Source organism: Antrostomus carolinensis, unplaced genomic scaffold (assembly GCF_000700745.2).
Source record: "Antrostomus carolinensis isolate BGI_N321 unplaced genomic scaffold, ASM70074v2 scaffold9242, whole genome shotgun sequence".
Lineage (NCBI taxonomy): Eukaryota > Metazoa > Chordata > Aves > Caprimulgiformes > Caprimulgidae > Antrostomus > Antrostomus carolinensis.
Genome location: NW_010300159.1, coordinates 64,864 through 88,601, shown reverse-complemented (window position 1 = coordinate 88,601; position 23,738 = coordinate 64,864). Strand labels below are relative to the sequence as shown.

General features: G+C 40.1%; 1 protein-coding gene across 1 annotated transcript in view; it reads left to right on the top strand.

The window, feature by feature from the left end:
- The window catches only part of SVEP1 (sushi, von Willebrand factor type A, EGF and pentraxin domain containing 1), a gene marked incomplete at both ends in the record, with an annotated part of 92,796 nt that overhangs the window by 4,607 nt on the left and 64,451 nt on the right, over nt 1-23,738 (top strand). The window contains 2 exons of the mRNA XM_010163031.2: nt 21,975-22,133; nt 22,359-22,538. Of these exons, the coding sequence (XP_010161333.2) occupies nt 21,975-22,133; nt 22,359-22,538 (339 nt within the window). The remainder of the gene's footprint in view (nt 1-21,974; nt 22,134-22,358; nt 22,539-23,738) is intronic.

Below are 23,738 nucleotides of genomic sequence, written 5' to 3'. Positions count from 1 at the left end.
TAAGACTGTGTCATTTATTCCATCAACAAGAAGATGGGCTGTTCAAGTGAACTGCGTGTTCTATGGAAAAGTAAAATAAATGTCCATATCTCTATTTGTATCTTCTCCTCTGTCTAAGGAAGTTAGGGAATATGTTTTTAACACATTTTTTTCAGCAAGAATCTCCAGAGAAAGTTCTTTTTTAAGTGGGCTCTTGGGTTGGGTGATCTTTTAGATACATGATGATTCACCTAAAGGATTATACCTATCATGTTCATCTCATCAGTTACCTCCTAAGCAGAACCACAGTTACTTAGGAGATCAAGAAACTGTCATCTTACAACCAGTAGTTTCTTTTATCTAACACGTGGACCCCATTTTTTGCAGCACAATGTATCCATTAAGGTGATGTGCAGTTGGTGGGGTAGAACTAGTAAATGAAATACTTGTAGTCTATGCTAGTTACTCCTTCTTTTGATTATTTTTGGTCCATTGCTTGTGTGAAGTGCAGAATTCACTATGAGTATTCAATAGGTTGCCTAGACTTTGATTTAGGAGTATGCAGCATATCAATTATTGTCTGCACATCCATTAAGGTAACAGTTTTGCCTACAAAACAACGCATAGATTAGATCTGTAAAGAGCCCTTCCAGTGAAACCCGAAATAATGTGAAAACTTTGACTTTTAAAAATAAATTTTCGTTCAGAACACATTCACTGAAAAGACTTTAAACTTTGAGGAAATGTAGGTCCAGCAAGGCAGGGGAGATTTGCATTTTGTGGTTTCTTGGATTTTGGACCCAATTTTCAGCTGAGCATTGTTTTCCATGAGATTTTCAGGATTATTCCTGTTGAGGATGCAAAACAAAACCTGATGTTCATGAGTTGGATGGCTTTCTAGTTAGGGAAAAAAAAAAATGCATTGTTTAATGTAATACTAACAGTTCTTTTCCTAGTCAGACAGGAAGAACTTTGAATTCCAGTGGTGATTCCAATGGCCGAGTCAGAGAAAGCTTAACATCTCTTCCGCCATGCTGTGTCCTTCCTCCCTTCCTTTTGATAGGAGGTTCTACCCTGACCCCCTGGAAGCTGGGTCACCCTTTCTCAATATTCCTTTTCAGGAGGTGTTTCTTTAGCTACCCTGTAGGAGTTACTGGCTTAATGAAGCTTTGCCAACCATCTTGAACTTCTCATATTGTATGTGGAAATTTTCACTAAGTTTACAAGATACCTCCAAGCCCCAAGACATCCAGAGTTAACAACACATATCATAACATACACTCTACACTTCAGCAGGTGCTTGTCTGGACCTGGAGGATAACCATTCCAAAATTCCACTAGTGATTGACAGACAGGGAAGGAAAAGAGGACAAGAAAGGGAGTGTGACAAAGAGAGTGTACAAAATATCTCCAGCCACAGTAAAATCTCAGGCTAACTTTACCTGTTGAATCTGAAGGTTTTAATTAGTTCATAAAACTGCAGGTTTTCAAGCTCTTAGAACTTAGTTTCTTGCTGTCTCACAAGGCAGTGCCATTTCCTGCTTTAATCTATTGAATCTGCATCTTAAAACTATACAGGAGTTTGTTTTGGTTCCGCTTATCTTGTTTGGTTTTAATTTCTTAATCAGAAAAATACTCTTCAATTCTAGCTTAGCTCTCACTAAAAAAGGCTTCTTTTGAGACCTGCAGCCATTGAAAACTGGCAAAATGAAAAAGGAGCATCTCCTTGAGGAAAGTGTCAAATGGCTGCTAGTGTATTATATTGTGCCACATAAACCTGCAGATCTTGATAACCAAAAAGAAGAAAGCAAATAAAAAATTTAAACAAGATGAACTGGAAAAACTTGGATTACAGCTGGGCAAGGAAGTTGGGATGTTTAATGAAGCATTAATTAATGCTTACAAAACCTAAACAGTTTGGAGAGACTTGGGCTTTGACTCATTTATTGTAGAGACAGAAAAGCTTGACTGGAGAGTCCTTGCTCTGTGTTCAACACCTGTCAGTCACTGATTCTACCCTTTCGCTTAACAGCTCCCTAATCATGAACCCCTTTCTGGAACCTCTTTGGGGGGTGAGATACCTTTGTATACTTTACTCTCTTGTTTGTAATTTATTCAAATACGGAGAGAAGCATCTTCTGTTACAGCCTCTCTTCAGTGCCCTTTTTGTCTCTGATAATACACAGAGGTTCTATTGTGCGTGTACTGTGTTAAAATGACTGGCTGTCACGTAAGGAGAAGAGAAAACAAGAAAGCAAGTATGTAAACGAAGAGGAAGGATGCAAAATACCCATGACTAAGCAACGATTAATTGATGCCTAATTATTACTGGCAAAAACATTCCTCATTGCCATTCTGTGTATTTTTTATTTTTCTTCAAAATCTTGTTTGTCTCATTATGGGTAACAATTTGAGCATAATGGCGTGATGGTTAAATACAGAAGAAATGTAAATGAGTGTGTTTTTCTACTGAGGGTATCATAACATCATGATGGGTAAGTATAGGAGAAATGTAAATTGATCTGGTGTTCCACTAAAGGCACTGGAAGACAAGTGGATGAGGAAGGTAGATATAGGAAGCGACTGCTATAGACAAGGCTGTGGAAATACAGTAGGTTAATTATTTTTAAAAAAAATATTTTTAAGACTTCAAAAAATAATGCAAAGGCATTCCTCATTATTGTTTGCATAAAGACTGAAGAAAGTGGCTTTTAGATATTTTATGTGGAAAATAAATATATCTGGAAGCACACAGACGTGTCCTTCCAGATTTTTTACACTGAACTCTGCTTTCTCAAACATTTGTCCCCTGAAGTCCAGTATCTCCTACTTTGCTTTTGTAAATTCAGGTAGAGATTCTACTGCTTGTTGCTATAAGAAGCAAAGAAAATGCTGAGTAAAAAGAGGATTTGGATGCTGCAAGGTTTTTCAAAATGGAGCACGACAGAGATACATTCCTTCGGTTTGGTAATTTAAAAGCGTAATATCAGTAAATTCTTCAGGTCAAGAGGGTTTTTTTTTTTGTAGAAATGTTTCTGACAGAAAGTAATGTTAGCTGGCGTGATAACACAGAAGTTTTGCTTGCATTTTAATTGGCTTCTGGCTCCAAAGTAGTTTGTTTTCCACCTGTACAATTTGCTTTATGAATATGGGGCGTTTCTGGCAGTGAAAGCTTCTTTTGCGGAGTTTACTCCTTCAAGCCTTGTGACTTTGTACCCACAGAGTGACACTGAAAAGGTTCCAAAGGAAAAGCGTGTATGAAATTATAACAGCTTTTGTCAGTTACTGAAGTGTTTCTTATGATATTGTAAAACTTCTATAATCTGTCTCCCCCATGTGAAGCCTTTAAAGGGAAAAAGTATTTAAAAGGAAACAGTAGCAAAAACTTTATTTTTTAAAAAATATACTTGTTAATGTAAGTAGGGAAAAAACCTGATGAGGTTGGGATTTTGTTTTCTTTCTTTTGGGATCTAAGCATTCACAACTCAGGTGGAGCAGAAAATACAGACTTGCTTGGGAGTTTTCCTTTGTTTTGGTGGAGGATTGTTGTTTTGTTTAAGATTATGTGAACCTCATAATTTCCGAAGTCGAATTTTAATCCAGATTTCAGTCCTTCAGAAAAACTCTTTAACAAACTATAGACTCAGACAGTGAGCTTTCCAAACCATCATAGAAATATGAAAGTTTTAACTTCTAACCAATGGCTTTGCTTGTAAAATTGTAAAAAATGAGCTTTTCTTGGTCAATTCAGCACAAGTTTTTTCGCCTAAACAAATGGCGTATGCAGTTACAGGTGTTTTTTAATAATCTCTGTAGTTTTGATAAGCCTGTTGAAATTAATAAGAGTATTTCCAGTAGTGTTAATGAATTTTGGAACTGAGTGAATAATTGATACAGAATTTTTTCTAACTCTGCACCATGTAGCTTGTTTCCTTTGAATTTAAAACTGAACTGTAGCAAAGAAAGAAAACTCTAAAACTATCCAGAAACCACCAACAGAAAAGTTTTCTGTGGATACCGGCACCATCTCTGAGGAAATTTTTTTTAAGTGAAGTTGTAGGGTGGAGATTAAAACCCCAATTCAATTTTTACACGTACAGACCAGAAAAGCAGAGGTGTAATTTTACATCCGTATGCAGTATTGAAAAACAGCTAATCCTTTCCAAGTAGATGTCATTTGAGGCTTCAGAAGATAAGTTCCTATGCCAAAAGAGACTCTTTTGTATTAAGTACAGAGCTATTTCTGAAATAAATTTGATGGAAAGTTGGAAAATGATGCACAAGTTACCCTTTTTTCCTTATCTCGGAAGCAACTTGTCCTGATCACCTCAGAATGTTTTGAAAATAAAGCCTGTGGTCAAAGTTCATTTATGCAGAGGAGAAAAATCAACCATCTGGAGGGCTTGAGAGGAGCAGAAACCATGCTCTGAATAGAAATAGACATGACATAGAAATAGTCTCCACCTTTCTCTGCTGACCAGACTTAGGGTCTCCATGAACCGCCCAAGCTGGCCTTTGGCCACAGTATATTCATGGCTGGTGGCTGTCACAATGAAGAAGACTCCAAGTATAAATACAGCACCAGCTAGGTTTAGCATTTAGTTAAATGACTGTAAATCCTTTACTGTTAAGCTTGGGCTTTGCCTCGAATCTCTAGGCAGGATAAATAGCAGGCTGTCTTACCTTCCTTGAGATTTTAAATGGTTTGAAAACATCCTTTTCCAGCTGTGCAGTCCTGGGTGAAGTGTTAATTTACAAACTTTGTGCTGAACGTGTCTTCCTAACTGCCTGAAACCTTCATCAACCAGTGGTCACAAATTTTTAAACAGTTTAGGCTCATACCACTTTTGCATAGGCCTTTGATAAACCTTTGGCTGGTCTTGCAGATTTGAGAATAATTTTCAGGACTGGGACTTGCATCATACCAGACACTTACTGGAATAAATGTCTGTCCATTGAATCCCTTAATGAAAAGGGTTTGACTATGGTATTCTTTGGTTACCTCTATGGATTACAGGGTTTCATCTTGCCTTCACTACCTTTTCAGAAACACATAGCCAGGATGTTTTCACAGACACGCGCACATGTATTATTCCTGAACTTGTGCCAGTCTCACAAATTAAAAGCAGACATCTTAGCATTCTGTGAGCCTTTAAGTAGCTTTTGTCTTAGAGAAGAAAAAATTAAGATTCTTGAAAGAGTGCATCAAGGATAAAATAAGGTGGCAGTATACAGCAGAGTGTTAATTATTGAAATGAGGAGACAGTTTAAGAGACTTAGAGCTTGTTTTGATTAACTGTTTTTGTCCCTAGTGGCTCTCTAAGGCTCCAAAGCTTTGCCTTTAAGTAATTATGTCATTCCCAGGATGTAATTTGTGCTACAATTACCTTATGAGGTTTAGCATTCGTGCCTGTGCCTTTGAGGTTGTGAATAGGTATCAGGATTGCTAGCATCATTAAGTTGCTCTCAAAGTCTTGTCACAGGTGATTAATTATACCGGACTGGAGCATAGCACTCTCACTGTGACAAAATCAGGCAGTCACTGTGTCTCTGCATTCGGAGTTTGATGGCTTGTACATGATGTGTTTGTCACTTGGTCAAACAATTTTGACTCTTAGCTCTTCCAATCAGTTTCCAGTTGAACATGGAGTGTAGGAATATTTTCATTTGACTTTTAGATCCTTGTCTTGACTTAGGCTGTGGTATTCACTCTACTAGGCCAATGAATATTGCAAAAGATGTTCTCTGTAAGAATGAGTCCTATTCCTTTCAACATTTTAAACAAAATTTCATATGTCTCTTCCAGTATGAAGCAAGTCTGCATCATTTTGCAGGTGTTCAGAGATGGTCATCTGTTAGTTGCCTTGGGTTTGCTGAGAGGGAGAATATAATGTAGAAGCAAAGGTGCACAAAGCTCATCAAGTCATAACCTACAGCTAATTAAGTCATTTGTTTGCAGATTTTGACCTAAACAAAGTCTTTCAAGGGATATTTACCCAAAAGGCAATGTAGATGTTCCGTGCACTACCTTCTGTCCATTTGGCTACCACCATCATAAGAGAGGAAAGACAGGGATTGAAATGGCATTTCTGTTGCCTCTCAGGTTCAGTCCAGCTGACTTCTTTGTGCTCTCTGTGGAAGGTTGTCTGGCAGGTTCCTCAGATCATTTCACAATCACTTCCAGGGAAGAAACCCTTTCTGTCTGTCCTCTGCAGCTATGCTCCTCACTGCCTCCCGCTGTGCACATTCTCTGTTTCTTCAGCCAAAGGGGTCCAGAACTACTTCTGACTCTGGTACCACTCCAGCAAAGGCAGCAGGCAGCAAGAGGAGTATGCTAGAAAAAATACTATGATGAAGAGGGGGCAAAAGCCCACCTAACTTGGAGCAGAATTAGGCCAAATAGCTTGCAGACATTGTATAATAAGCTTAATCAATCTGCCAGGTACTCAAGAGCCAGAATGGATGGGAGCAGCTTGGTCTGCTGTCTCATAAGCAGCCTTGTTTTCTTCTGTCACTCTAAAATCTACTACAGATGGCCCAACCTTCTCACCCAGAAACAGTGCTGACTGCCTGGTGGAATCTGACCAGGTCCCTTGAGAATGAGAAAGCAGCAAGAAAGATCAGTTTCATCAAACAGGAAATTGGTTTCTCCTGTTTTTGTTGGTGTTTTGATGAAAACAGAAATCAGTACTCTGCACAGAAATGGGAACCTCTTCAGGCCAAAACCCTAGGGTTTAATTTGTTACCATGCAAAACAAAGCCAGACCAGCAACTCACACTTCCAATGCAGATGTTTTAGTAGAGCTGACATCTGAAGGTGGTTTGAGATGTTAGAAGTTGATTTTTTTTCTCCCTAGTCAGAAATTTATTAAAAGTGAAGTGTTTTCCTCCACAAGATTGGGAAGAATGAATGTACCTTTGCAGGGGATGAGGCTGAGAAAGATTAATTTTACATAAGTGCGTATTGTTAATCATATAGTCTAATTGTAGTCATGTCATTTAGTTATATTTTGGACCTGACAGATTTGAAACAAAACACAATACAAATAAGCATTAAGTTGCAGTTTTTCATTAGTGTAAAGCACAGAGGAATGGCAAAATCTCCATCTGTGTAGGTGTGTGCAGCTGTACTGATTTTACACAAAGCTGTACCCTATTGTAACAGCCTGAGATCTGGCTCCTTCTCTTGGCCATGAGGCAAATCTGATGGGTTTTTTTCCATGACAGCAACAGAAACATTCTAAAGATAGTTTAAAAAAATAAGTGGATTTTTGGCTCAAAAAGTTAAAACAAAGGGTGTTCCCTTGTAAACGCCATAGTAAATACCCATGCAAAGTTTCAGCCTCCTTGTGGCACTGTAGTTTGTTTCTCAAACAAGAATGCCAGAAGATAAAGTACAAGAACTTTCCTACATAGTGGGTGCTAATGCTGCTTTTTTTTTTTTTTTTTTTTTCCACAGATTATTACCATTAATTCCAACCTGGTTGCTGGTTAGGGCTTTGCAGAATAGACCAGAGTATAACATTCCTATTACTATTGCCAGGCTTGCCTTCAGCTACAGTCGTCATGGTTTTATGACAGAAAAGTACTTGCTACATTCTGACTGTGTTCCTCTAGAAAAACTCTTATCTGGAAATAGGCCTAGGTGGTATTGAAAACTGTATAGAGACAGAGACAGGAAATGTCAGCATTCTGGTGGAACGCAGAAACACCTACATCTACACAGGCTGGGAATACTCTAAGTGACGTTAATTTAAAGGCATATATTTATATTCTGAGTTTAATGTCTGTATAAAAATGTCTAGAACTTTGGAGAAAAGTGTTGGCCTGTTACTGTGTTTTCTCTTTTTGTCCCTGATTTCATGCTTTGCTCATCTACTGCCCCCAGAGCATCCTGTGAAGCCTACATAGGCCTGGGAACAGCAGTCTGTTAAAGCCTGCTGCAGTGAATTTAGCATCATTGGAGACAAGCCTAGTGCATCTTACAGCAGTGACAGTGTGTGTGCTCACTCTGGGGAGTCCAGGCCAGTGTAGAGGTGCTCTGGTACCTTTAAATGCAGCAGCTAACTAGTTTAAATCTTCTGCATCTTTTCTGTGGCACAGATGTGCCATAGGTCTCAAGACAGAGGGTATGGAAGAGGAGTTTCCCTTCAGGAATATGGAATACTGCAAAAGTTACTCTTTCAAGTAGCTCCGTTCACAGACTTGGTGTTTCTAAGTACAAGAAGGAGAGTGGGAGGCTGAGGAGTCTTGGTGTCTACACAGAACATAAGAAATGCTTTCCAAACCTCGTGGTTATACATCAGAACAGCTATGTGTAGTTAAGCTGGTGTTTCTCTTGGACTTCCATTATTACCCGTCTCACAGAGGCATTAGTTTGTATTGTATAATGTTTGTATACCCAAATATACTCTGGTCCTCTAACCCTATTTCTGTTGTCAACTTGGCAAAGAATATCACCTGAAATACAAATATTCAGTTTCCCACTTTTCAGAGTCTAAGCCTTTGCCTCAACATAGTGAGGATCAAAATATGCAGTAACTTGCAAATCCCTTCACTTCAATTTTTATGTCATCGTGAATTGTAGAGGAGTAAAACACATATAGAAATGTTGCCGTCTTTTATTTCTGAATGGAAATTCTAAATACAATGCCTTACAAAATGCAACACCGCTTTTAAAACTTGGCACTTCTGTGAGCACCCATATTCTTTGGTTGGCCAAAAACACTTCACAAAACTGTCGCAATGGCAGCGCAGGCATGCTGGTTAGGTCATGGCACGGGAGTACACAAAGGCAAGGACACTCGATCTTCATTTCCATTACTGGATTTCATCAGTGGGAGTAGCCCAGCTGTATTCACATATGGCTTTTTTAAGCAGACCAGTAGCCCATCTTATGCCCACAGTCCAAACCCATAAGAACAGGATTAATGTGATCACAAAAAATTGGACTGAGAAGGAGCATACCAGGCTCAGACATCGAGGCACCCTGTGCCATTATCTCTTTAATGTAACAGTAGCTGAGGGTTATCTTCATCCCACCTTTTCCACTACTTAGCAGTAGTGCCCCTTTTCAGTACCCATCCCCCATAATGCCTCCCCTAGCCTAGGGGCCAGAGGAGTTTGGCCTAGAAGCAGTGCTAAGCTATACTGTGGCCCCAAGAGCACAGTGTGCATGGCCCTCAGTTCTGGGTGACAAATGAAGTCTCATGCTCTGGCAGCCTCCAGGATTCTGCTGTTCTCACTCTCCTCATAGCTCTTCACCATCACCAGCAGTTCTTCAGCAGCTGCCTGGGCACTTTCCAGTATGTCACAAGCAAGAAGGCAACTTGCACCCTGAGAACATGTAGGAAGCCCCTTAATGTCTTCTTGATCCCCCACTTTTTTTTTTTTTAACTACCTATCCCTCAAGATGCAGGTGGTGGATTACAGCTGTAACTTGTCTGGTTTTTGCCACAAGGCTGAATCACAGTTGAGTATTAAAGGTAACAAAGTCAAGGTCTGTGAATGTGATGCTTCATGAAGTTGTCCGCGATGTCTGAAGTTTCACTCCCAGTGATGTTAGAGATTGATTTATTCTCACTACTTTTAAGGTCATTTTTGGGAGGCCTTCTAAGATTGAAATAGAAAGTGCAGTGCCTCATACATTCCTATGTCAAGAGAGGTAGTTTATCATCGATTGCTTGCATCCCTCACTGGTTTACAGTCTGCAAAAGTGCAAGAAATTAGCCAAGAACTTGGCTCCAACTCAGGAAAAACTGGCATATTTTTAGATAACATTAATTATCTTGTGAACCTTACTAATTGGAATTAAGTGCTGTTTAGGAATATATTTTGTAGCTAAAAATCAGTGGTTTAATAATCATAAGTCTTAGGTCCATTAAGCAGTGAATTAATCATGATTGCTGCTTACCATTTTTAGAGGTTTTTTGGCTTCAGGTTGTCATTAAGAATGTTCCCTCCTTCGTATTCTTCATCTCTGTAGGTGTGGATGGCCTTGTTTATGGCAAAAGAGCTCAGAAAAAGGGCATGCATTTAGAGAGGAATCTAGGACCAGAAGTGTGGCAGACCTTTTTCCTCTGAAAAATACAAAGCATCTTACTGCCCTTTAGAAAGAGAACAAGTGATTCTCCTTCTCCAGGGTGGAAAAAATACCTTCGAAGCTGAGAAGAGGATGGAGAAGTGGGACACAGATCACAGTTTCACTTTGATGTACAGAGAGGCTGAGCACCTGACTTCTTGAAAGAGTCTCACTTTGCTCTTTCCCTGTTCCATTTCTGGCAGCAGCAGCAGGCCATTTCTTTTGAGGTTAAACAACTGCACTTTAGTAAAATGTTTGCATGTTACAGGTTGACACTATAGCACGTTTGATCAATACTGATAGCAAGAAGGAGCCTTAGGAACACATGACTCACTAACCAGGGATTGCTGCTTTTACTGGAGCACTCCTGCATTGCAGAAGTTTAGGTCTTTGCTGAGTGGCTAAGGGAGGGAGACCAGTTATTGCTGTGTGGCAGGGGATGCAAAGGTATTGTTCAGAAATGTTTTAATGGAGGTTTTTCACAGAAGGAAGCTTGGTTAGACTGAAGACTGAGGCTCTGTATTTGGTTGTGGTACTGCAACATAAGCTTTTTATCTTTAACCTTTTTTACCATAGCTTTTGCAGTAGTAAAGTTCACTTTGTTGACAGGCACAGGACTTAGTACTTAAAACACATTCCTTCAGTTCAAATCTGAGGTGACCCTTTTGCTTACAGCTGACATTGCCTTAGCAAGAGTCACATCTGTCCTTAAGGACTTCCTTTATGTCTTGCAAAGAAGTGAGAGAAGGACAAGGGAAAATGGGGGAAATTAAGTGAGAAGCAGTCACTTCTCCAAATGTTTCTTGAGCAAACAGCAGTTAATAGTGAGCATAATGAGCTAGTTGTTCGATCAGTACTCTTGCATTCTATGATTCAGACTTTCTTTTGATCTACGTATTTAAATAATCTTAAAAGAATTCAGGAGATCGTGTCAGTTTCCATAAGAGTTTCATAGGAGGAATGAAGAGTGGGATTCATGGCATTTTTCACAGTAAATCATGGGTATCAGTAGTGATTCCGGGAATTAAGTAGAAACTATAACATTGAGATTACAACAGTTTTCTGAACTCTACACAGGGATAGCTGGGCTAGTTTCACAATATGTAAAAAAATAATTGGCAAAACCACCACTTTTTATTGTCTGATGACTGGCCTGGGCCATTGCATGTGCTTCAGCTCTCTTAAGTTAACCAAAAACTGTCTTGACTCTCACCCTGGGCTGCTAAATAAGTAAACATGGAAATAGTGACATATGTTCTCCATCTGCACAGTTATGTGTTATATCTTCAGTGCTCAGAAATGTTACTTAATAGGAGTATAATCACTGTTGTTGGAAAGTATATTTAATGATAAAAATAAGGGATGTGGAAAAGGGCCAAGTTTGGCACCTAATGCAGTAGTGACAGTTTATTGAGGGTCTGGCAAAATGGCTTCACTTTCCTGTTTATAATAGCTTTTACTTGCTGCATTCCCCTTCTGTGATTCAGCAACTGGAACTACTCTGATGTGCAGAGAAAGGAGGCAGAAACAGGTATCTTTTTTTTTTTTTTTCCCCCCTTCTTCATGATCATATGAACCAACAGCTGCTGGGAGTGGCTATTGGAGGCAACAGGAAAGGAGCCTTTCACATTAGGCTAGTAAAATAATTCAGAACCATACAGAGTTCTGTTAATATTTTGCCAGAGAGCAAATTCACAATTTTTGCCTGAATGAGAAGAAAATCTTGAGGATGTGGAGCCTCTGACTTCTCCTGGGTTCCTCAACTTGCTGCTCTTAGGAAAACTGGTTTGTTCATTTGGTTTGACCAGTGAGTCATTTTTAGTTACACTCTTAAGTACCAAGAATCATTGAACACAAAACTGTGTTCAAGTTGCTGCGTAGGTGTACACAATGGAAACGGATCTTGAACCGCACGCCAGGCATGTTCTTCACTGCAGAAACCTATCAGTGCTGTGAAGCTTGGATTGCATGCTTTGTTGACTTCTAAACCATAATCCCTTATTCTGGTTAAGATTACCTTTGAGGAATCCCAGGAGAAGGTGATCTGCTGAGTTAGCTGTGTAACATGAGACTCTTGCTCCCTGATTCTGGAAGAAATTGTAGGCTCTGCTGAGCAAGCAGTGGCTGAGCTGTGTGATGTCGGCATGTCCCAAGAGTCACAGGCAGTGGAGTCAACTCTCTCTTCTGTCCAGCTTCCTCTGGGTACAGCACATCAGGAGTTGTTAAGGAACCAATTTTTTTTCCCCAGCCTGAAATCAGACTTCCCTCTTTCTAAGTAGTCCCTCTTTCCAGTTGTGGATAAAGAAGGACTGTTTCTTGCATTCTGTGTGCCTCTGGCTGATGTAGAAGTTAACCAAGCTCTGTATAGTGCAGCCCAGATGGAGCTTTTTCACTCTTCTGATGTATCTAACTGCTGTCACTTGGGATTTGGTCTAGGGTTAATTTTGTCCCTTTGGTCATCTAGTACTGCTTATTAGTCCATGCTGTTAGGGAGGTGATGGATTGGTGGATTTCTTGGTACCGTGGTGAGTAATGAAAAAAGAAGAAAAAGTATGGAGTGACTTTGCTCCCTGCATCTGATTTGAACCCCTTCTGGAAATGTGTCCTTTTCTTGGCCCTCCCTTTTCCTTCTTGACCCAGGACCCGTTCTGTCAGCTGAAAGGAGGAACAGAGTTATTTGATACATAGTACAATGGTTGGACCAGCCTAGAGAAAACTGGGCTTCCAGTGCCTTCACCTGAGACAGATACTAGATCTCTGAAACAAGCATTTGCTCATCTGTGTGTAGCCCAAACTAAATAAAATATTGAGGTTCTTTTTTAATGGAATGCTTTACTTCAGCCTGTCTGTACTTTTTTACAGTTTTGTACAAGGAAATATATAACTTCACAGCAAATGTATTAAAATGGCAAATAAGTGCACCTAGGATAGGATGGTGATGTTCCTTTTCAGTGTTTATGTATTTAAATAGCAAGAAGCTATGAAGCAGTCCAGGGCACTTAGAACAGTACTATTTAGAGAAGCATGTGCTGTCACGCCATCAGTGATCCAGGTTTGCTGTGAAATGTGTGTCTGTGATTATGGTGAAGACGGTGTCCAGAGAAACCTACTGTATGGTAGCCCTGCTCTGAGCAAAGCATTTTCAGAATTGATTTTATTTCCTCTTTTAAGTAAGGGTCTGATTGTCTGCTGTTTTGGATACAAAACCTTCACTTGCCCATAAATAAATTAATAAATAATCTCTATTTGCATAGCAAACTTTTCACAATCAACTAAATTAATTTCCCAGAGAGACCTTTTTGTAGTTTCAGAATTTGTTGTACAGTTTTAGCGCATAAACACCGTCTAAAATGCCACTGAGGTTTAAACCAAAAGAGCTTCGTTTCAATACGTGAATGCTATCTCTGTGTATACAAATTGCACAAATTGTCAGGATATATCTTCTGAACTTGTAGCTTGAATGAAGTGTAGGTAGGCTTTTTTTTAAGTTACAGTATGGTACCTGGAATCAGGATTTTCTTTTTTCATTCCTGAGTAAGCTGCATGCTTTGGGACAAAGAGAGAAGTTGCCTGTGTAGAATTGTATATAGTAGTCTTTATTTTTATTATTGTAAAACATTTAAAATACTCTTAAAAGCTCTGTGTCCTTGCAATGTGCATTTGGTTCAAGTATGAATCTGTTTAAGGCACTCACCGTATTTTTAACATATAATGGTTGGTCTGTTCTTTAAAAAAGAAATGGATTTTCTATATATTCTCAGTACTGCTGCCATTACTGAGGAGTATATTTTGCAGTCAGCATCATTGCTTTGCACTAATCCTATCTAAATGTGCTGACTCCAAGCCTACCCAGGGATGCTCAGTGCAGTTGTGGCTCACGGCCAGTCCTGCCTGTGGAAGAAGGTCCTCGTAGACGTCCTAACTTTTACAAGCTGTGGTAGCTCTTTTGCTTATATTCTTCAGCAGGCTCCTACACTATGTGTGCTTGGGGTACTGAGGTGGGACTGCATCACCCAAGGGACTGCATCTCCTTTCAGGGAACTTTCCAGTTCTTCTACCCCATGGGAGAGGATCCAAGATTCTCATTTTTATTGCGAACAAATTCTTTCTGCTGAAAGTTTGTTATGACTATTTGAAGTGCTTAAAGATCCACAGCTAGAGATCATCTCAAAGTGTCATTCCAAATGCTGCAGCCTCCTTGGTAGTGGAATATTGCAGTTTTGATGTCTGTAAACTCAATAAAAAGGTTTGAGTGAATCCCTCCCTATGTATCATGTATAGATGTAGCTAAATTTCTGACTTGATTCAGCCTACTCTCTCCAGTGAGAGGAAATTTGTAAATCTAATAAAGAGATGGAGCAAAATATATAAAATAGGAACAGAGAAGACATCTAGCTTGTTAAATTGCTAATCATGTTACTGTGAGAAGGGTGCTTAAGGAATACTGACAAAGAGCAGATGGATGAGCAGATTCAATGCTGTCTGAAATTAACAGTGAGCACATGCTGGTGATTACAGGAGATATTCAGGAGTTGGAGAATATGCTGAGACTTAGCAGAAATCCTTCCCTGATCTCTACACTTAAAGGCAAGCTCAAGGTTTTATTTTGCAGTCTTTGTACAAGGCATACATGTCAAATGTGTAACTAAAGCCATTTCCTTGCGTATTTCTTGTAATCCTAGACTGCTGCTGGCTCGAGTTTTTTTTATGGCACCATACATGTTGGAAACTGAAGAAAAGTGGATTACAGTATCTGCCAGAGGTTTATATTTTTTTCTCCTTAGCTTTCCAAAGGCATTTCATGGGTACAGAGTGCCCATTCTGACAAACTTACCATACAGGAGATGTAAAAAACCTACCTTCCCAGATAACGTAAATGTGACAACGAAAGCTGTAACTTTTGGAGGCAGTCTCTACAGTAGAGACCCAGGGTGTGGGAAGTGTTCAAGAAGCAGGCTTAAAGATCATCATGTGCAGGTCCAGTGATGTGCGTTTCAGAGGCCAGGGTAGTCTGTATTTCTACTGGCCCAAGCCAAGCATTTTTTGGCTTGTAAACACCAGGAGAGAAACCCACAACTGTGTTTCATTGTTTGGTTTAGTAGAATACACTTGAAAATCACAGAATCCTGGGGCACACTGGTGCACCACCTTTGCAGAATACAATACTTACAGCAACAGACAAGAGATATCACTGTGAAAAATAGGAAGAAGGCAGGGAACTGGGGAGTTTCATGCACTCATGGCTTTCATAGAATCATAGAATCACAGAATGGTTTGGGTTGGAAGGGACCTTAAAGATCATCCAGTTCCAACCCCCCTGCCATCAGCAGGGACACCTTCCACTAGACCAGGTTGCTCAAAGCCTCATCCAGCCTGGCCTTCAACACTTCCAGGAAGGAGCAGCCACAGCTTCTCTGGGCAACCTGTTCCAGTGTCTGACCACCCTCACAGTGAAGAACTTCTTCCTAATATCTAATCTAACCCTCCCCTCTTTCAGCTTAAACCCATTTCCCCTTGTTTTGTCATTAACTGCCCTTATGAAAAATTCATTCCCCAGCTTTCTTGTAGGCCCCCTTCAGGTACTGGGAGGCCACTAGAAGATCTCCCCGGAGCCTTCTCTTTTCCAGGCTGAACAGCCCCAACTCTCTCAGCCTGTCCTCACAGCAGAGCTGCTCCAGCCCTCGGATCATCCTGGTGGCCTCCTCTGGACTTCTTCTAGCTGCTCCAGGTCTCTCTTGTGATGGGGGCTCCAGAACTGGACACAGTACTCCAGGTGGGGCCTTACGTGTGCCTCCCATGTTATTCATGTTTCCTGTAGAAGCCACTCAGGAATGAACTGTGCAGCAGCAGCAGAATGGTTTTTGGAGGCAGGAAGGAGGGTTGGCCAGCACTGCATGGTAGTACTGCAAGACATCCCAGACTCTTCCTCTGCTGCAGCAGTGAGTGGGAAAGCATCACTAAGTCCCTGGCTGCTTGATGTGAAATGAGGATCTCCATTTCCTCCGTGACAGTATGCATTATCCTTGTAAAGCACATTTTATTTGGCAGGCCGTTGTCACAGAGAATACATAACAGCCCCTCGTTCCTAGTGCTCTTAATAGAGCGTGTACCCGGCCCTTAGGGAAATCTTATCATATAGTACCTTGTCATGATGAGAGATGCAGATATCAGGGTAGCACATGGTAATGTGCTGTGACTTCTTTGTAATTCCTTCCTCATGAAAGTTTTTACTCCTATTTAGTAAAAGAACTAAGCTTTATAGTCAGGCCCGTTCATAGTGGCAAACATGACTGATGGGAAATACAGCTACCACAGCACTTGTTTCACACACATGAAGGTCAGGGTGCTATATTTTCTTTTTTTTAATTTTTTTTCTGTTGCCAGGGCACATGAATCTTAGGTGGAGTAAAGCAGTGGGAGAGAGAGCCCACACGTTCAGGCTGTGTTTCTCCTCCAAGGACATAAATGTCAGTTAATTAGAGGTTTTGATTGTCCTGATGTTGTGGACAATAATTCAGAGTAGTTCTAGGCACTCACTGGATCTTCCACATAACTTCCCACAAATGAACAAAAGTACAAGATTGCGTGTGAGTAAAGATCCACGTAACCAAAAATCTCCTGTCCTTGTGTGTTCAGTAACAAAAACTGAGGAAACAGGGAAAGAATTGAATGCAAACATCCTAGTAGACACCAGCAAACCAAAATAAGAATAGGTATTCATGGTATACTGTGGTTCTGAGACAGATTCATCACTTCATAATGTTGAATATGTATCCATGTAATCAGTGTCATAAAAGTAATTATAATAACATAAAACCAGTTTGGTTAAATGGGAAACTAGATTTTCTTTACTCATTTAAGAAGTTTCAGGATTGAGCTATAAACATTATTTATGTATTTGTGATTTGCACCAAGTTGTCATTTCATTTAGGCTTTACACATATGGGGAAAAATGAGAATTAGACACTGCAGTCATCACAGTAGCAGTGTATGAATAGAGCTCAGGTTGATGCAGGAGAGAGTAGGATATTGCCTAGCTGATTCCTGCCATATCCCACAGAAGATAAACCCTTAATCGGATCCTTCATTAGCATCACGTGTGGAAAAAACAGTTCTTGCCAGGGATTACTTAGTAAATGTAGTTAGTGGGAGAAATTATGCATTGAAGAAAATACAAAATCCCTGAAATTAATCCTTGAAATATGTGGAGTTTGAATCTCCTCTGTCTTATGCTGGGATAAATGAAGAATAATTCCATTTCAGTGACTTAGATACACTGGTGTAGTAGTCTCAGGCAGGAGACTGAGCTTGCCTGCTCTCCCAGGATTTCAAAAGATTTACATTCTTAAGGCAGAATTATTTATCCTTAAAATTTGTACTTGTACGTTTAGAGGAAGCATCATGACCCTGTGTCACAGAGTAGAACCCTTTGACACATGCTCTCTACCTTTTTAAAACCAGACTGAAGTCTTTATGCTGTTGTGTGGGTTCAATGCCAGCTGGTTTAACTTTGCCACTGGCTTTAGTAATTGCAGTTAAAAAAAAGCCAAACTGGATAATATGTGTTAAGTGTTTGGTGAATCTCTGAATTATACCTTGTGTTATGTTGTCACTTTTACAATGTTAAATTCTTCTTGTTTGAAGATTAAAATTTCAAATTTGTCGTTATTGTAGGTGGGCAAAGCAGAGGAATTCCTACTGAATTTGAAAGTCTGTCCTTTGATTTTTTCACGGACTTTCCTGACTTTTTATGTCCATTGTTCAGTTTCAGGCAGTATCTTGACATATAGTTATGCTGTCAATACATATGCATTGACAGAAATGTTTTTATGCGTACCCCATGGGTCTTTGTTTCTAGCAAACCTGTGTCATGTTTCCTTTCTACTGATTTCTTTTGTATAAGCAACTTAATTTTTTTTGATAGATAAAGAAATAAGGAAGCATGTTCCTTTGGTGGCCTAAGAAGTCATCAAGCCCTATAGTGTTCAAAACCAGAGGCATACTGGATTTTCTTCTATTTTTTCAGTTAGTTGCATACCCTAGGAGAGCCTAACTGCGGAAGAAAATGCAGAAATTCTCATTTCTGACCAGAAGGTTATTGCACTGTCATTATGATGGACAATAGAATCTGAATATGAATCATTGGTGAATATCTAACATTTTATGAAAGCAGGTCGTTGACGACAATTTCAATGTGAGCCGTGTTTGTGTGCTTGGGGAGTTTGGGGCTTGTGCTTGTTTGAGGTAGCACACTAATCCCTGCTTCCACATATCCTTTTGTTCCTGTAACAAGGAGGTAATCCTCTGGTGTAACTCAGTATTCGCTATTCTGATCTGAAGAGGAGAATTACTTTAAACAAAAAACATTTCCTTGTTCCTCCCCTTGTTTCTGGGCAAAGAACAACATAATTCACATAAAGGCGGTAGTTAAATCTTCTATTGAGAAGATAATACATGCAGATGTGTCATGATGATACATGCAGAGTGTCCTCTCCTTTTAAAGGCTCATACTGTTAAAATTGTTTCCCTATTTTAAAATTCTGGCCTTTTCTGTCATTCTTGACAGTGCCAGATTGATGCTTATTTACACTAGGGTGCATTCACGTGCTGTTTTGAGCCTTTTTATACCATCACATTGTTGGCAAGGAGAAACAAGCCTTGAAAAGGCTGTAAATTGTTTTTACAGATTAGCACTGGAGAAGATGTTGTCACCTTGCAGTCAGTTTTTGCAGATATTGAGAGCACGTCAGTGAGTGCAGACTGGGGACTAGAATTCCCAGTGCCAATGAAAATTTGGCACTGCTCGATTCTTGAAAGAGACCCCAGAGAGACACCTGTATGATCAGTCATGGATGGGGCCACGTATGCTCTTCACATGTGCTTGCCTCTGAAGTCTGGGGCCTCTCTTGACTCTGTATATTTGGACCATGCCGTAGTGCTGTTTGGAGCAGGAGAGGATGGGTCTGCAGTCTAGCTGGGTCAGGTATGGACAAGTCCAGTCTACAGCAGTTGGCCGAAGCTCTGCTCTTCCACAGGTGATTTTGGATGGTTTTAACCTAAGCTGTGGCCAGGCTAATCTCTGTGGCTGTGATGGAAATGCACAGAAGTCAACGTGTTTATGCTCCATTCTTTAACCATCTGTGTGATCTCACACACTTGGAAATAGTTCTATAACCAAGTGTTATCTTGTGGAAATTCTGAATGTAGCTTGTGTGGAGTCTCGTAGCTGAATACATCTAGGGGAGATGGGTCAATGAGCAGTTAAGGGACTCAGGCTTGGAGAAAATTCGGCAGAAAAAGCCAAGATAAGATGTAGTTCGACTTTTTACAAAGATCTTGGGAAGCATTTGTAGCATACAAAAAGAATCAGGACATTTGGGGAAACATGTCTTTCCCAACAGATACATTAATAACCATTTTAACAACATTACTTACCTCCTACTGGTTCACTGGAAATAGTAAATTGTAAGTGTAATTTCAGAATGAACCATTTTTGTCAAAGCTAGACTGATTCAAAGCCCTAAGCAAATTACTGGGTTTGCTGTTAAAAATTTCCACGTCATAGAATGGATTATTATTTTATCCCATAGTTCTCAAAACAGAAACAGAAAAGAGCTGCTGCTTCTTCACCTAAGGTGGGGTTGCAAGAACGAGAAAAGTTAGATTGTATTTTTGTTGTTTTGTTTTTTTTTTAATGAAACACTTTTTTTAGATGTCATTTTATATGCCACACATAAAACAGAAGAGACTAATTTACTTTTCCTGGCACGTGGAGGGCAGCTTCATTGTACAGCAGGTCCCCTGTGATGCTGAACTTGCGCTCTTTCCTGTATCCTTCTGGATGCACTTCATCACTTCATGCTGGATACCAATTAATTTTAACAAGGATGTACAGAGACTTCCAAGAAGTGCCAGAGGGAAGTATTTCAGTGATTTCAGAGTAATACCTCTGATACTTAGCCAGTTGGAGGTGACCATCTGAAGCATGAGACAATATTTCAGAGTGACTTAGTGTCCAAGGAGGGGATTTCTCCACAGAAGGGACGAAAGAAGCAGTAACGGTCCAAGAGGAATGTCTTGAATGGGAAGAGCAGGTGAACTATAGGAAAAGGATTTTTTTGCAAATGTCTGAAAGTCCCAAAACAAAAATTAAAAATTCACAGTTCTGATACTGATTGGGCATTTCTGTCCTTTTTGCTTCCTGAAATGCTTTGATTTGTATTTATATCCTTTGCTGCTTAGGCATTTTCATTGTCTTTTTACAAGTGTGTTTAAAATACGAATTCGTGAAGCCGTTTTGTAGCACCCAGAATCACCTCCTAACTGCTAGCCACTCTGTTGCTTTCTTCAAAATAAAATCACAAATTTTCTAAAAAGGAGCAAAAATACAGTCTATGGAAGCTATTGAAAAGACCATGCTCCTTCTGGAAAGAAGTGCTAACTGTTCATACAGGTTGATTTTTTAAAGTATAATACATAAAATTTGGCATGTGAAAGTCAATTCTTCCATGACAGATGAGGGAAAAGGAGGCTGGGATTTCTTTTGGGTTTGATTTTTGGTTCGTTTGGGGTTTTTTTTCAGTTGCCTGGAAAGCAGGAAGTTGTTTTCATTAGTAAGACAAGAGTTAGACTATCTTAGCACCCAACTCATAGAGCAAACAGAGATGCTTGAATACCCACCAAAGAAAAGACTGATCCTGCCAGAATCTCTGAACTCCAGGAAATACACCTCGATAGGAGAGATTTGCTCCAGAAGCAGAGCACACCTGACTCTGTAAGGAGACAGGCACTTGAGGGTGTTCATGGTTGTACAGTTCTTCATACCACACAGAGCTACATCAGATGGTCCAAAGTGACTGTACTGAGGGGAGGAAATGAGAGGCTGACTTGCAGCCTGCCAGAAAAAGTGTGGCCACTGTGAAAATTTGTAAACTGTTAAATTAATGAAATGAGAGGGGTTTTGGCTAGGCTTCAGTGTTAAAACTGCATAACCTTCTCAAAATATTTCCTGAACTTTACATCAGGACATATGCTTTTCAGCACAAGTGTTTTTGAGTTCTGTTTCAAGGGGTAACCTGATCAATCAATACTTCACTTAACCAGCTTAACCTGTTGATTAGTCACTCCCCTGTTTCTCACATCTTCCTTATGAAATAAGTAAACATAATTGTAGTGTTTTCCTGCAGAATAGAATTCAAGGCAGAGAAGGGTAAGACTCAGACTTATCTAACCAATCTGAAGTTCTCAGGTGAGAGGTACCTTTTCCCTATGCGTTTTCCCTGCCTCTGAAGACATTTCCTAAATCTCGTTAAGTCTTGTGCATGGAGATGCCCAAAGTTTAAAATATTAAATTGTACGTAAATGAGTGCAACAGCTTCAGGGAGCAGTTGCTTTTGATTAATTGCTTCATTGTTTCTGGTTCATACATTTTAGCAAGTATGTTGTGTAGATCATAATGTGTAAGTCAAGGGCAGGGTTTTTTGTTAGCTTGTTACTGAGAATATATATGCACTAAACTTTGTTGTAGTTTTGAATGGCAAGGCTTTTATCTGAAGTAATTTTTTACCCTTCTAAATCTTTAATGTCTTTGCAAGGTAAGCACAGGTTTTAGCAATGAAAATCTGGTGTGTCTTCTGGAACTGGGCTTCTTTTCAAGGAGATTAATCATGGACTTAATATCAGTCCCCAGGCCATCACTGGAGAGACCTACGCTGAGTTTGTGGTGCGTTAGTTCACCCCTATAAGAACTGTACAGCACTTTTAAGTGGAGAATGCTCCTCCCCTAGGTGACTCTTAGGATGTATAAGGTAGAAAAAAATGTAAAAAAGTAAAGCAACACACCTGAAAAATGATGCTGGTTGTGAAAGGTGAATATCCTGAACTCCTTTCTGTCACATTTTCTTTTGCTCAACAGCTTGTCCACCAGGAACATACAAGCCCGAAGGTTCACCAGGTGGAATCAGCACTTGCACCTCATGTCCTGATGAGAATCATACGTCTCTGCCAGGAAGTACCTCTATTGAGGATTGTACATGCCGGGAGGGATATCGTGCTGTAGGACAAACCTGTGAAGGTAAGTGTTTCCATCCAGGAGCAGAATACCTCTGGAATACACAATGCAGTACTGGGAATATTTGTTAGTTGTGTTTGCACTGTGAAGGGCATGTCTGTGTCATTCCAAAACAAAAAAAGTATCAAGATGAAAGTCAAGTTGGAAATGAAAAAAATTGTTTTCCTTCAGTAGCCTTTTGCACTCCAGCTAGCGTCATAACTCTGTTGTGGTTGTTTAATTATTTAGTTGTTCACTGCCCTGAACTGAAGCCCCCTGAAAATGGTTACTTTGTCCAGAATGTCTGCAACAATTACTTCAATGCTGCCTGCGGGATCCGATGCAAAGCAGGATTTGATCTTGTGGGAAGCAGCATCCGGCTTTGTCAGCCAAATGGCCAGTGGTCTGGAACAGAGGCTGCTTGCAGAGGTATGGATGTCATGTTTGAAAAGTCTTTCTTCTGTTGGATTAGTTTGTTCTTAACAGTTGTTTTCTCTCCTCACTGCCTTGTTGGGCATGCAGATCTGATCTGTTAGCTTTTGGGTTAATGTTCTGAAGGTAATCTCCCACTCCAATCACTCCATTTCCCTCCTTCCTAAACTGGATAAAGACATCTATAATAGAAAATGCAGAGCAATATTTACTAGGGAGATAGTCTTTTGCAAGTGCATTTACACTCTCCTTCCTTAAACCTCTCTCCACCTAATTTCCATGAATTTTTTTATCTACGTTATGTAAATCCAGCAAACCTACAAAGTAGTCAAACATATAACAAGGCCTTGCCACGTGAGTGTTTTAGAATATCCCTGAGACTCCTGACATAGATGGACATTGGCGATGGGAGACATTAATCATGGAAGAATTCCATTTTGCTTTCTTACAGTTCCTTCTTATGAAAAATAGAAAAGTTTGGGCCTTGAGCATAGTCTTCAGAAGAATCTTGAGTTTCACTAGGGAATAGCTGGCAGTACCCTAGAAATTCATTGTAAGATAATGTCATGTGGGAAAGAAATAAACAGAAGGTCTGAAAGGGAGGAGACATGGGAAAGAGCAGCCTGAAAAACATTATTTCTGGAGCTTTTCCAAGTACATAGGAGCACAGGTTCCCTTTGTTATCACTTGCCTCAGACTGAGGTTGGGTTCTTGATGATTTCATGGTTCTGAAAGGAGAGATCTGAGCTGGAGATCAGTTCCTCAGGATGTTCTTGTATAACAGTTCACTTCTGCTTACATTGCAGGACTCTTTTTCAGATAATCCTGGAAAACTTAGTCTTCCTTTATAGCTTCCATTGACAGAAGGCAGGAAGGAGAAGCTTCCAATAGAAAATAAATTGCTAACCAGTACTATGAGGGTATCTTGAGAAGTAGTCAAAACATAGACTGGAGATGTATAGTACTTCAGGTAGACTGAGATACTGGGACCCTTTTTGGTGGTGGCTGGTGACAGGACAAGGGGCAGTGGGCACAAACTGGAACACCAGAAGTTCCAGACAAACTTAAGGAAAAACTTCTTTACTGTGAAGGCGACGGAGCCCTGGGACAGGCTGCCCGGAAGAGGTTGTGGAGTCTCCGTCTCTGGAGAGGTTCAAAACCCACCTTGACGCTTTCCTGTGCAACCTGGTGTAGGGA